Below are 13879 nucleotides of genomic sequence, written 5' to 3'. Positions count from 1 at the left end.
TTCAGTCCCAGCCAGAGCTACAAAACATTGCTCATGCTATTCTTTTGGTAGTTTCAATCCCCATCATGTCACCACTTTCCTCCTGTACAGCTCAGATTCCATGATCTATAATAATAATCACTGCTTTTCATATACTCTCAACTCTCATCCCTCTTGTCTTCTACCATACTTATATGGAAAACACCAACTGTGGTGAAATCTACTCTCTGTCAACTTCATGTTTACACTCAGGCAGCTGAAGATGGCTAGAGAAAAATCCACAATCTTGCTGATTGGTTCCAATTTATACTTCTGGCCACTCACCCTAAAAGGGCCCATAGTGATGCCTAGGAAACCCATTACATTTCACTAGTCTACTGTCTTTCCAATTCTCAAGTAAAATATTCCTACCTTCTCTTTTCTCTTTATGCAGACCTCCAAAATTTCTATCAGATTGCTTACACTTTGGTGATGACCTTGGTTTCTCTTTCTATGAGTAAATGTACCAGTCAAAAATGAATTCCCATATGCTCCCACACCATATCTCCCTATATCTGTATTTATGCCCAGATACTTGAACTTCTCTTTTCTATCAGATTGCTTACACTTTGGTGATGACCTTGGTTCCTGTTTCTTTGAGTAAATGTACCAGTCAAAAATGAATTCCCACATGCTCCCACACCATATCTCCCTAAATGTGTATTTATGCCCAGATACTTGAACGTCTCTTCTGTTACTATAGATGAATTGTGCTCTTAAGTCCAAAGTTTCTACTTGTGCACTAGATCCCATTACTTATCACTCATTCAAGGACATTTCTCCAGCAGTTCTTCCTTCTCTCTTATGTATTATCAGTTTTTCATCTTTATCATTCCCATCAATAATACGAACATTATATATATCTTCTTCTATAAAAAACAAAAAACAAAAAACTCCCCAACCCTCACATACTCTTCCAAGAACCTCTCTGTGCTTCTTTTCAGCAAAACTTCCTGAAAAAGTTACCTGTTCTCATAGCCTCCATATCTTCTTTTCCAGTTATTTTTTCTGTCCCATCTAATTCTGTCTTTTCCCTTCTCTTGTCAAGGTCACCAGTGACTGAGTTTCCCAAATCAGTGATAATTCTCAATCTTCACCAAACTTGATCCTTGAGCATCATTCGGCAGTTGATTATTCCAGCTTCCTTGAAACACTTTTTTCATTTGGCTACTAAACCACTACTCTAGGTTTTCCACCTATCTCACTGGCAGATCCTTTATTATATCCTCCTTATTGCTCCCTCCTCTAAATATTAGATTGTCCCATGGATTTACACTTTAGACAGCCTTCTGCTATGAATACATTCATTTATTTGGTGACCTGATCTGGTATTATGGCTTTAAATATAAACTCTGTGGTATGTTCCCCAAATTTCTATCTCTAGTCAGAACCTTCTCCTGAACTCCTGTTTTATATATGCAGCTGCTTGCCTGGCATCTTCTCCTGGAAAATTAATGAGCATTTCAAATTGGCATGCCAAATTCTCGTTTGGCTTCCCAAACCTGCTCATCCCATAATTTCCTCAATCTCAATAAGTGGCAACCCCTTTCTTTCACTTACTTAGGCCAAATTCTTTGGACTCATCCTTAAATGCTCTTTTTCATATCCCACATTCAATTTTTTTTAGGAAAATATTGTCAGAGCTACCTTTAAAATATATTCAGATTCAATTACTTCTCACCACTTCCATCATAACCACTCTGATCTGCCAATCTACCATGTCTCACATGGATTATGCCGTGGCCTCCTAACTGGTCTTCCTGCTTCCACCCTTGCTTTTTGCATTCTCCACACAAGAGCTAGAGTGAAACTTTACCAAGGAAGTCAGGTCATGTCACTCTTCTGTTCCAAACACTCCACTGGTTTCTCATCTCAGAGTAAAAGCCAAAGCTATTAAAGTGGCTCTCAAAATATTATATCAGTGGTTCTCAAACCCTATAATGAATAAGAATCACCTGAAGGGATTTAAGAAATTTCAAATGCCTTCTATTCCCCCACTGAAGACACAATTGGAACTTTAGTGGGGCCGAGGCATCAGCATACTCAAGGGCTTCTGTTCTGCTCCCCTACTCCTCTGATCTTATCTCCTGCCCCTTTGCCCTGCTACTTCCTATCTTTCCTCTCTGTGCACCCTGGTCCAAGCACTTTGACCTTTTTGGCATTCCTCTCCATCATGCTAAGATAGCTTCTGCCTCAGGAATATTGTAATGAGTATTCTCTCTGTTGGGAACACTTCCTAATTCTTCCTCTCCACCCCCACACTATCTGCATGGCCAAAACCCTGTTCTCCTTTAAGGCTCTACTCAAATATCACTGTCTTAGAAGTGTCTTCCCAGACTACCCTACTTTTGCTCTTTCTCATTCATACCCTTCTTATTATTCTCTATGGCACATATGTATATGTTTGTCTATTTACTTTCTCTCCACTACAATGTAATCAACATGAGAACAGGGACTTTGCCTGTCCTGTTAATTCTCCCAATGCCTCAAACAGTTTCTGGTAATAGCAGGTGCTCACTGACTACGTGTAAAATGAGTAAGAAAAATGACAGATTCAGTCCACCCTGTCTTTGAGTCAGAGCTGAATTAAACTTGTGTAAGCTCGCCTTATGAGTTCATGGTATATAGAATTTGTCTTCCTGCCCTAGTACTTCTCCAAAAATATGTGATATTAGCCCAGTTTATCTGAGCAATCTTTTGGCTTGATTTTCATTTCAACATTCCAGTATTCCAGCTAGGACTAGAGTTGGGCTCTACAACCTGGAGGCTTGCTTGGAGCCTTGAAGCCCCACCTGACCCTGGTAAGTTTCCCCCACCCCACCCTGCTGGGATGATGGGTTATTTAAAGGCATGCCTTAAGTGGACTGATGCCCACACCAACTGATGCTCTCTTTATGATTGAATATTGCTGCTGCCTGCACCACTGCCCTCTTCCCTGTTGCAACAGTTTCCATCTGAGTTTACATCCCCTTTGAACTTTGTAGTGAACTATTAGTTACTTACCACTGAGGTCCTGTGGCTAGGACAGGAGTTCTAATCCTACCAATTTTAATTGTCTTTTCTTCCCTAGTAGTCTTCATTGTCAAGGTTCTGGAATTATTTGTTCTTCATCACCTAAGTTACAATAGGTTATTAGGAAATTAATACTGCCTTCATAAAATCCAGGGGCTTCTCTATTTCAGTACTACACACAGATCATTATTCATTCCTGGTCAGATTCTTTCTGGTGACCTAACACTTCTCTCCAACTACTCTCAGAAATTACCTGTCTTAAGCCATGTTCATCAAAAAATAATCTGATAGACCAAATTCCATTAATGTGCTAATATCAGTAACAGTGTCACATCTTAGTCCTCCAAGATGTCTTTGGGTTTTTGCAGGGATGGACTTTCAATGCTGCAATTTCAGAATGCTGCCAAGTCACCACCATGACCTCCTAACCAGTTTTCCAGCTTTTACATTGCCAACTTCAGTTTTTCTCAATGCAGCAGCCATACTGACTTGATAAAATATGATTTATATCATGTCTTTGAAGTTTCAACTTTCACACGGAGTAAGTCAACCTTTTTAAATATCCTATACAGCCCTATATTAGTACTTCATAATCTTTAATAAGTAAACAAATCACCTGGTGATCTTGTTAAAATGAGATTCACAGTCAGAAGGGCTGGGGTGGGCCTAAGATACTGCGTTTCAAACAAGCTCCAGGTGACACTACTGCTGCTGTTTCACAGGATCACCTTTGAGAGGCACTACTTTACATGATCTGCCTTCTTCCCACCTCCTGAGCCCCATTACCTCTCTGATCTTGTTACACTTCTGATTTTGTACCCTATTCCTGGAGTCACAGTGGTCTCTTTCTCTGTCTTGGAACATTCAGGCATGCTTCCACCTTAAAGACTTTGCACTGTCTGACCCTCTGCCTGGAAACTCTTCACCCACATATACACATGCCTCTCTTTTGTTCTAGTCCTTCTTCTTTCTCTCCCACTTGCTTCAAAAGTCTTTATTCAAATGCCACTTTCTCAGTGAAGTCTTCCCTGCCCACAAACCACTCCCCTTCCTTATGTATCCCACACTCTCTCCTACTCTATTTTTCACTTTAATATTTATCACTACCTAACATACAATATATTTTATTCAATGATCTTGTTTACTGTCTGCCTTCCCGCTAGAATGTAAATTCCATGAATGCAATTTGTTTTTCAGTTCTGTTCACTTCTGAAACATAGAAGGTGCTCAATAAGTAACTGTTGAAAGAATGCATGAAAAGTTCAGTTATATTTTTAAAATCACACTTTTTCTACTTATGCAAAAAATCCCTGGCAGAGCAAGACAGAAACAGATTTGTTTCAGTTTAATTAGGGTAGTTTGGTACAGGTGAATGTCTTCCAAGAATAGGAAGTCAGAACCAATCTACCTAGTCCTCATTTATACAGGTTTCTTTGGTACAGGCAGAACTGAGGTGTTAGAAGTGATCAGGATAGACCTTCCAGTAAGAGAAACTTAATGAGACTAGTAGCACAATTAAGAACAATCACAACCAGAGACTTTAATGGAGTCTATTTAAAGTTATAATTAGGTTCTAAGAATTGTTTTTCACAGTAACGCAGACTTTCCAGGAAGGCACTTACTTTATATATGAATTCCTTTCAGAGATACCATAGAAAAAGTTTGGCCTTTTGTGGAATATTGGCCTGGAAGACCTCCGAGATCTCTTCTGTCTGCACAAATTAGAAATCAGTGACAGTGAATAGGAGGCTGCTGGGTGACTGTGCATGACTAGCAGCTTGAGGAGGAAACCACGGGCACATTTCACAGGTTGTTTTTCTCAAACTCATGAATCTCCAGTGTGCTTTAGCAGGTGAAAAGGTTTTTGTTTGTTTTTTGGTTGGTTTTGTTTTTTAATAGAAGCTGGACAAAACTTTGCAAACTGAACTGACATATATTTTGTCAGTGCTACCTATTCTTCGTCAAATCAATTTTCAATTGTCTTTGATTTCGGTTGAAAAAAAGGTATACTACATACGAGTTTCACTTTGGTAATTTCTACTATGAATTTAGGAAGGAATTCTTCAATACCCTTCTAATAAGTCAGGAAACTGAATAAATATGGTATTATAAATATTTGGGGATTTGCTTGACAATTTTAAACTCATAAGCCCCCTTTATCAGCAGATGAATAGGAACTAGAAAATGCTCTCTACTTCTTCTATTGCACTTTATTTTTAATTATGTTATAATTTTTAAGTTACCTTTAAGAAATTTTAAACAATAAAGCTTTATATTTACAAACCCCATATATATATATACATACACACACACACATACACAAACATAGACATATACGTGTTCTCTCAGGTAATCAGGTAATCTTCAACACCATTTTACAAGATGGGTTTATGACTTTAAAAATATTATTTGATGACGCGTACATATTTATGTTATTTTATCTAGAAAAAAAACTTTTTGAGAAAGGAATTCTTACTGTCATGATGAAAACACTGAAGCCAAGATATTTAAGTATCTAGTCACGTTTATGCATTTTATAAAGCAATGAGCTGGATTCAAACCCAGGTTGAACTGCCTGCAAAGCCCATGCTTTTAATTCCTACACTGTGATCACTTTACAGGTAAGTAAATTTTGGCTCAGAGAAGCCAAGTGACTTGCCTAAAGTAATACAACTAAGAACTGGAAGAGCCAGACATAAAACTGCATGTAAATACTAAGAAACAGAGAGATTTTCTTAAACAATACTGAAGGGCCAGCATATATATATATATGCACATCTTGAAACATATATGACTAAAGATTCTATGTGGTAAATGATATCCTATATCTTTATGATTTATGTATTATTTTGGAAATATCAGGATATAGGAGGTTTACCCAATTTGTATTAATGCAAATAATAAAAGCAGATATGGTGTGTTTGTGTGTGTGTGTGTGCGTGCATGGGAATGTGTGTAAGGACAGAAGGATAAGACAAGGCCTTGTTTACAAGCTTCAATTTGACTGGCTACTATAATTTTTCCCATGCAAACAGTTTCCTAATGAACTCACTATTTCCACTCTTATCTAACTTGACCAATTTTCCCATATATCAGCTATACTGACATTCTTGAAAGGTAAAATAATCATGTCACTCCAATATTTCAGTAGCTATATTTTCAGTCTAAATAAAATCCAGATTCCTAACCCAAAGTCAACAAGGTCCTACATGATATAATCCCTGCCTACTAACCTTACTCCATGATCTCTTATCTCATTGTAAAATGTGGGAAACTTCTGCTCCTCAAGTGGAATAGAAATATAAACTATGAATTTCTATTTATATAAATCCTCAAGAAAGCAAATTGTTTTAGAAATAGGCAATATGCAAGAATGGAAGAAAATACCTATTCCAAGAGCTATTTAGTATACTTATTGTGAAACTCAAGTTTATTTCACATCCCAGATGAAGCTAGTAACTCCAAAATGTCGAACTTCCTTTCTCCCTGTTTTTTTTTAACATACATTTTCATTCCCAGATCTAGTAACTGGAGGACACCACATTATACTTCCAGGAGCCAAACAGTCTCTTGAGAAAAACAAGAAATACATAGCTGAGGATGAATATCTGGGCCCTGGGAAACTATAATTAGTACAATAAGGGTGAAGGAGTTAGAGATGATTGCTAACATCTCAATGACATTTACTCTCTTAAAGGCATTGTTAGATACTGGTTTTGTACCAGTATCATCAGTTCTTAAAATAACGATATCAGTGTGGTGACTGCAAGAATCACTAGGTCGACTCTAGGAAACTATAGCAACAGCAGTAGCAGATGAAGGACACCACAAGTATAGGCAGAGAATAATACTGGAACCTGTGGCAGTATGTTTCTAGCCATCAAAACATTATTTTGGCATGGTATTATATAGTCTGCTTTTCAAACAGGGAAATCAGAGTCTAAATTATTCTGCTATGGAATGTCACAGAGAAAAAAGCATATACAACCTTTGTTGCTGTTATCGACATTCATTCATTCATTCATTCATTCATTCTGTATTTACTGAATGCCGATTGCAGTGCTTTTCAATGTGCCAGTCACTGGAGATACTTTAAACGAAAACACAAACACAGTCAGTTTTCTCACTGAGGTTGATGGGGCCTGAGGAAGAAAGAATTGCTTCTGTCCACAAGCTTATAAACTACTGAATAGAATAAAATTTAACTTAAAATTTTTCACATAAAAAAGTGCTTTTAAACCCATTTTTACAAGTTATTTCTCAAGGATGGTTACAGAAAAATAAGATCTAAACAAAGATTTTCACTTTTGGATATAGAAACCAACACGTGTAGGAATCTTATTTGTTGACAAGTTTAACTTTTACTGCCAGATAGTTTCACATAACCACAAGTAAGGTTTTCATCTAAAAACAAAATAGTATAGAAAATATCCTGAGTCATTTAAAGAATCCGATAACCTGAATGACATTTGGAATGGGATTTGTAAAAAAGTTTTCAGGATTCATGTTTATAAGTCCTTGACTCTTTTGTGAACAAAACATCAGCTCATTGAAATAGCTTTGGAATCCCATTGAAAACTGATTCATTAGACACACCAAGAAGGGCTTTTAACTTCTTGTACTGGTGCACCAAACACCCCTAAAACCTTCTTTACGTCAACAGAAGGTATAATTTAACTGAAAACCTTGTTTCAGACTTAAAGATAAAAAAGAAATGAACAAATCTCAACTTAGCAATTCAAACATGGGAGACATGATAAGGACTATTAATGAAGACCAATGGCCAGTACCTTTTGAATGCCTGCTTGGGACTCCAGAACATTGTTCTCTGATCCATTGCTGCGGTTGATCATCCGCCACATTTGGGAATACATGCTGTCCCTCTCGAAAGGATTCATTCCCTTCATGCGGACATGCTCATATACTGCAGAGTCCAGAACAGTGCCATAAGGGATGTCTGTTTGCTTGGAAAGGTCCTGGAGAGACCTTGATTATTGAAAGAAAAGAGAGACATGAGAGAGAATACTGAATATTTTCAAGTGGAAATAAAGATGAAAGCATGCAAAGGACAATATACATGAAGACAGATGTCAAATTACTTTACTTATTTTGTTGTTTCTTAATATAAAGATGTGAAATATAGGGAGAACTGGTATTTGAGTATATGACACATAAATTATAAGACAAAATTGTGACTGAAGGAAAGGTGAAAAATTTTAGTGATTTTATTGTGAATGCTCTTTGGGAAAAAAATTAGCAATTCCATTAAAGCAAAGATAAATTAAATTAGATTTAATTGGCTTTTTAAAATTTCTGTATGTTATAAACAATAGGTCTGCATTTCCTTCAGGTGGTCAGGCTTAAATGTTTTTATAAAATAATTACGTTTCACATAAACAACATGCTTTGGGATCAAGTATATACTTATACATTTTTTAGGACTTAACATTCAGGACATTTGATATAATTTTCACCAACTGTAGTTTTTGATTCAAATTCTTTTAGTGGTCTTTCTATGCCATTACATTTCTTGGTAATTATGATAGTTATTACTTAAGGAGTGGCTACCACATATGTGCCAGGCAATTGACATACATTATTCTCATAGCAATATCTCAAGTTTAATAGATGAAACTTTAGTTGGGAGAATGATTGACTTGCTGAATATGGCAGAATTAGTGAGTGATAAAGCTAGAATTCAAATGTAGGTCTGTCCAGCCCCAGGGGCAATATTTTTTCCACTGCAAGATGCTGACACATTACTTTCACTATATTTGCTCTAAATGTGCGTGCATGTGTGTGCACATATGTGTGTGTGTGTGACTTCTATTTGTGTTCAAATAGAATACATTTCATGCCTCTGGAAAGCTGCACATGTTTCCAGTTTTCTATTTCTAGGAACAATACTTCAGGATTTTCAAATCAATCTTTGAGTTACGGATGTTTTCTACTTGTCCCATCTTATCTGTCTCTAGATTGGTGGTTGATTTCCTTAAATTTGAGTTTCTGAATCATGTCTATACCTTCTAAATTGGAGAATCAATTACTGTTCCACTGGAACTCATGAATTTGTATAGGTACCCAACTCTAATGACTAACATTTAAGAACAAGTATGTGTCTTTGGCATAGTCTTCAAAATCAAACGTTGGCATGCTTCAAACTTGCTAACCTTTGGGAATGGGAGCAGATGTTATGAAACACTATACCACATTTTGAACAACAATCAATGCTCTTAGCACTACACAACCATGGAACATGAATCTTATCTAATATATGCCTCTGATCTTTTAGTAGGTTCATAGATGGGGTTGCTGATGCTTTCCTGGGGGTGGGGGAATTATAACCAACACTAGCATTGGGCAAGGATATTGGGAATACTCTTGCAGGTCATGAATCTCCATCATGAGCAAAATGTGTTGCAAACAACAAATTATGGTCCATGAGTTTAAAGGAATATTTGCACCAAATTTTAATGGTAACATGTTGAAAATTTAATCTTCCTTTTACTGAGTTTGGTTCTGTGGATGTATATCATTTCCTCTGCTATTCCCTTTTGCTCTGCACATCTGCTGCGTAAAATGATGCATTTAAAAAGTACTATTTGATGTTTTTGCATGTGGGAGAGCAAATGAAGGTCAACCATGCAGAGTGTTGAAAAAGGGATGGTATTTGGGGAAAAAACATAATCAAAGCAAACTGGAGTTTATGGTCAACAGTAACACTGTAATATGCTTCCATTAAATATAATAAAGGCAATATACCAATGCTAAGTGTGTATGAGAGGGGGATATAGGGGAGGGATATGGGATTCTTGGTAATGGTGTTGTTTTCTGTCCTTACTATTATATTGTATTGTATGACATGTTATTTTTCTTTTTATCATCTTTTTTACTATTCACTAAAAAAACAAACAACAAAAAAACACTTTTTTTTTTTAGTAATCAATATGTTCAAGTGCTGATTGTGGTGATAAATGTACAACTTTATGATGATACCATGAACGAATGACCGTACACTGTGGATAAATATATGGTATGTGAATATAACTCTAAAAAATTGTAAGGAATATATATATATATATATATATATATATAGGAGTAAAAGTGTTGGAGAAAACATGGAGAGAGGGACATGCCTATCTACTGTTGATGAGCAGGCAGAATGGTGTAGCCTTTCTGAAGGTCAGTGTAGTGGTTCCACAAGAAGCTAAGTATGTGGGGGCGATAATGTCCTGCAACCTCATTATGGGGTATGTCATTGGAAGACCTGAGAGCAGAGACATGAATGGACTTTTGCACACTGGTGTTCATGGAAGCAGTATTCATGACTTGCAATGGGTGGAGGTGGCCTAAGGGTACACTGACGGAGGAACAGAATGGTGAACTGTGGTGTATGCATACAATGGAATATTTAACAACTATGATAAGGAGTCAAGCTGTGAGACCTCAATGAGGTGAATGGATCCTGTACACAGCATTTTGACTGAAGTACGCCAGAAATAAAGGCAAACACAATAATGCCTCACCAATATGGACTAACAACAATGTGTAAACTCAGAATTGAATCTTAAAACACAGTCTAGGAGGGGAGTAATTATTGTAATGGTCTCTAGATTATAAGCTCTTACAGCAGTCAAATCTATTCCTGTATTGTAATGGCTAGCTCTAAAATTTGAGATGCTGACCTCTTAGTGTAGAACCTGATTGGTCTCTGGAACAATAGGTATCTCTGTGACACCTGAAACTCAGAGCTAGAGCTCAGCAGATATGAATGCTAGTATTAGTGCATACACCAACTGTTAAAAAAAGAAAAAAAAAAGTTGAAAAAGAGCCCAGACTTCAAATAGAGATATGAATGAAGTAGATCTGGTTAAGCAGATCTGGTTAAAACTAGGGCAAACCAGGCCACAGGGTAAAGGTCAAAACTGACTGTGTTTTAAAGCTTCAACTTCCATGTGAGACCAAGGGAAGAGATGTCTATTTGGTGTAGGATCTATATTTTCTAAACAGTATAACTCTACAGTCGGGTTGTTCAAACACCACAATTATGTGGAACTTTGAATAGGAAGTGAGATATGGTAGGTTAGTATAGGTTAGAGTGAAATAGTGACACATCCCAAAGTAATTGGGGCAGAGAATAAAAATATATTTACAGGCTCCCCCCTGAGGAGCTGGAGGAAAGTGTGGGAGTGTTGACTCCCTCACCTGGACTGTTGCTGATGTTATCACAAACATTAGGATTGGAGGTTTGATGTGCTGAGCCCTCTATCATGGGACTTGCCCCTATGAAGCTCGTTACAGCAAAGGAGAGGCTAAACTTGCATGTAATTCTGCCTGAGAGTCTCCCCCTGAGTACCTCTTTGTTGCTCAGATGTGGCCCTCTCTCTCTCTAACTCAGCCACCGTGGCAAGTGAACTCACTGCCCTCCCCACTACGTGGGACCTGACTCCCAGCGGTGTAAATCTCCCTGGCAACACACGACATGACTCTCGGGGATGAATCTGGACCTGGCATCGTGGGATTGAGAACATCTTCTTGACCAAAAGGGGATGCAAAATGAAATGAAATAAAGTTTCAGTGGCTGAGAAATTTCAAATGGAGTCTAGAGGTCACTCTGGTGGACATTCTTATGCACTATATAGATAACACCTCTTAGGTTTTAATGTATTGGAACAGCTAGAAGTAAATACCTGAAACTACCAAACTCCAGTAGTCTGGACTCCTGAAGACGATTGTATGACAATGTAGATTACAAGGGCTGACAGTGTGATTGTGAAATCCTTGTGGATCTCACTCCTTTTATATAGTGTATAGATGGATGAGTAGAAAAATGGGGACAAAAACTAAATGAAAAATAGGGTGGGATGGGGGATGATTTGGGTGTTCTTTTTTACTTGTATTTTTTATTCTTATTCTGATTCTTTCTGATGTAAGGAAAATGTTCAGAAACAGACTGTAGTGATGAATGCACAACTATATGATGGTACTGTGAACAGCTGATTATACACCATGGATGATTGTATGGCATGTGAATGTATTTCAATTAAACACACACACACACACACACACAAAGTACTATTTGAAAGGACAATTTTCTGGAATATTTTACAGCTATAGGACTAATTCTATCATTTGTAAAAGATAAGCTAAAGTGGCAGTGTAGATGAATGATTGAGGGCAACAGCAGGAATAAAAGTGAGCCACTGGTGGCTGGGGTGCAACTTAATAGCAGAGTGACAGGGTGTTTGCTCCTGGGACATACCATAATTATGTGGGTAATATTGTACAATAAACATTTTGTTTCAAAAGAAGAATTTACTGCTTATTTACTGCTTTTTCCAGTGGTAGGAGTAAAACTCTATTAACAACATTAATGTTTAAAAATACTTCCCACTGTTCAGTGGAGGATGCTCTAATGTGGTAACACAACAGGAAGAAATGAAACATATCCTTGTTCATAGCATCAGGGCTCATTCAGTTTGTATAAATACAAAGGTCATGGCTAAGTACTTGTACACAATTAGCATCATATAGAACCTCAAGGTCTATGTATAGAGAAAGCCCATGTTAGAGTACATCAGAGTCTTTACCAGTATAGGATTGGCCTAGTGTTGGTTGGCAGTTCTGCAGTTAAGCAGAAATTAATAGTCTAGATTTTAACTATCTAGAAGTCTTCAGTTTGGTGGAGGTGAAAACCTAGTCTATTGGTGAAAATTTTTTATGCCTACATTTACATATATAATCATTTATAACTGGTCTGCCCTAATATTTACCCTAGTAAAATATTATTAAATAAATACTACCTCTTAGCTTTCCATGAAAAGAAAAAGGAAATAAAGTGTTAGAGTATTTAATATCATCAGGTTTCTGTAACATAGCTTCACCAAAATACTAGTTTTGCAACCAGAATGTAGGGTTACAATGCAAACAGTTTGGTTGGTGAGGCTGTTTTGTATACAATGAAATTATTTAAAAGAATATATTAATATATTGCCAATGTAAGGTTCCTGAAATCAGAAAGAAGGCAGTTTATTTTTAACACACTTCAAGGTTAGAATAGCAGAGGATTTTGTAACTTAGAACAAAGGTATGTTTCTTCTAGTTTCATTTCTCATATCAAGTTGAGCTTATAAATTTACCTTGAGATACGCTTGCAATAAAAATTACAGCTTGTCTGATTCAGCATCATTCCATTATAGGATCCCAAGACAGCCACCAAAGGTGACAAAAATAAAATGACTGAAGCAAAATCAAGTGAACACAAATAGCTTATTATGGGAAAAAGAATGCTATTTTAGGAGCCGAACACAGGAAGATAGTGTCTGTTACAAGGGGTTATTTTGTTATTTTGACGCTAATGAGATTTTACATCAAGATAAGCAGAAATGCTATGGCCTATGTTTAAGGGTTGTTATTATCAACCCTTAAAAGAAATGCAGAGGGTTATTCTACAACTGGTAATTCTCAAAAAATTATATATGAAAGTCAAAATCTGAAGGAGTATGTCCAATCATTATTTTAAAATGCAAAACAATCCAAGAATCATTAGTGAGCACCTAATATATAAATTAATTTCCCATGGCAAATATTGACATTTCTTTTTAACAATTGGCAATGTTTACCCAGGCAGAAACAAAAAAAAAAAAGTAATGGGCATTCCAGAGAAGAGTAATTCGTGAATATACTCATACTAATGTACTCCTTTTCTCCAAATATATTTATGTATGTATATATGTATTCTCACATAGAACTCAGCAAATGCTCATTCTGTGAATCTATCAAGCCTGACCCCTTGTCTTCCAAACTCACAGCTCTGTACAGATACTCAGAGTAATAAAATTAGTGTCTA

General features: G+C 36.8%; 1 protein-coding gene across 3 annotated transcripts in view; it reads right to left on the bottom strand.

The window, feature by feature from the left end:
• Window positions 1-13879, bottom strand: part of GRID2 (glutamate ionotropic receptor delta type subunit 2) — a 1659435-nt gene that overhangs the window by 300667 nt on the left and 1344889 nt on the right. For all 3 annotated transcript variants that reach the window (XM_037830265.1, XM_037830266.1, XM_037830264.1), the window contains exon 13: window positions 7821-8016. In XM_037830265.1, coding sequence (XP_037686193.1) covers window positions 7821-8016 — 196 coding nt within the window. The remainder of the gene's footprint in view (window positions 1-7820; window positions 8017-13879) is intronic.

This window comes from Choloepus didactylus, chromosome 3 (assembly GCF_015220235.1).
Source record: "Choloepus didactylus isolate mChoDid1 chromosome 3, mChoDid1.pri, whole genome shotgun sequence".
Lineage (NCBI taxonomy): Eukaryota > Metazoa > Chordata > Mammalia > Pilosa > Megalonychidae > Choloepus > Choloepus didactylus.
This window is presented reverse-complemented; position numbering and strand designations above follow the sequence as displayed.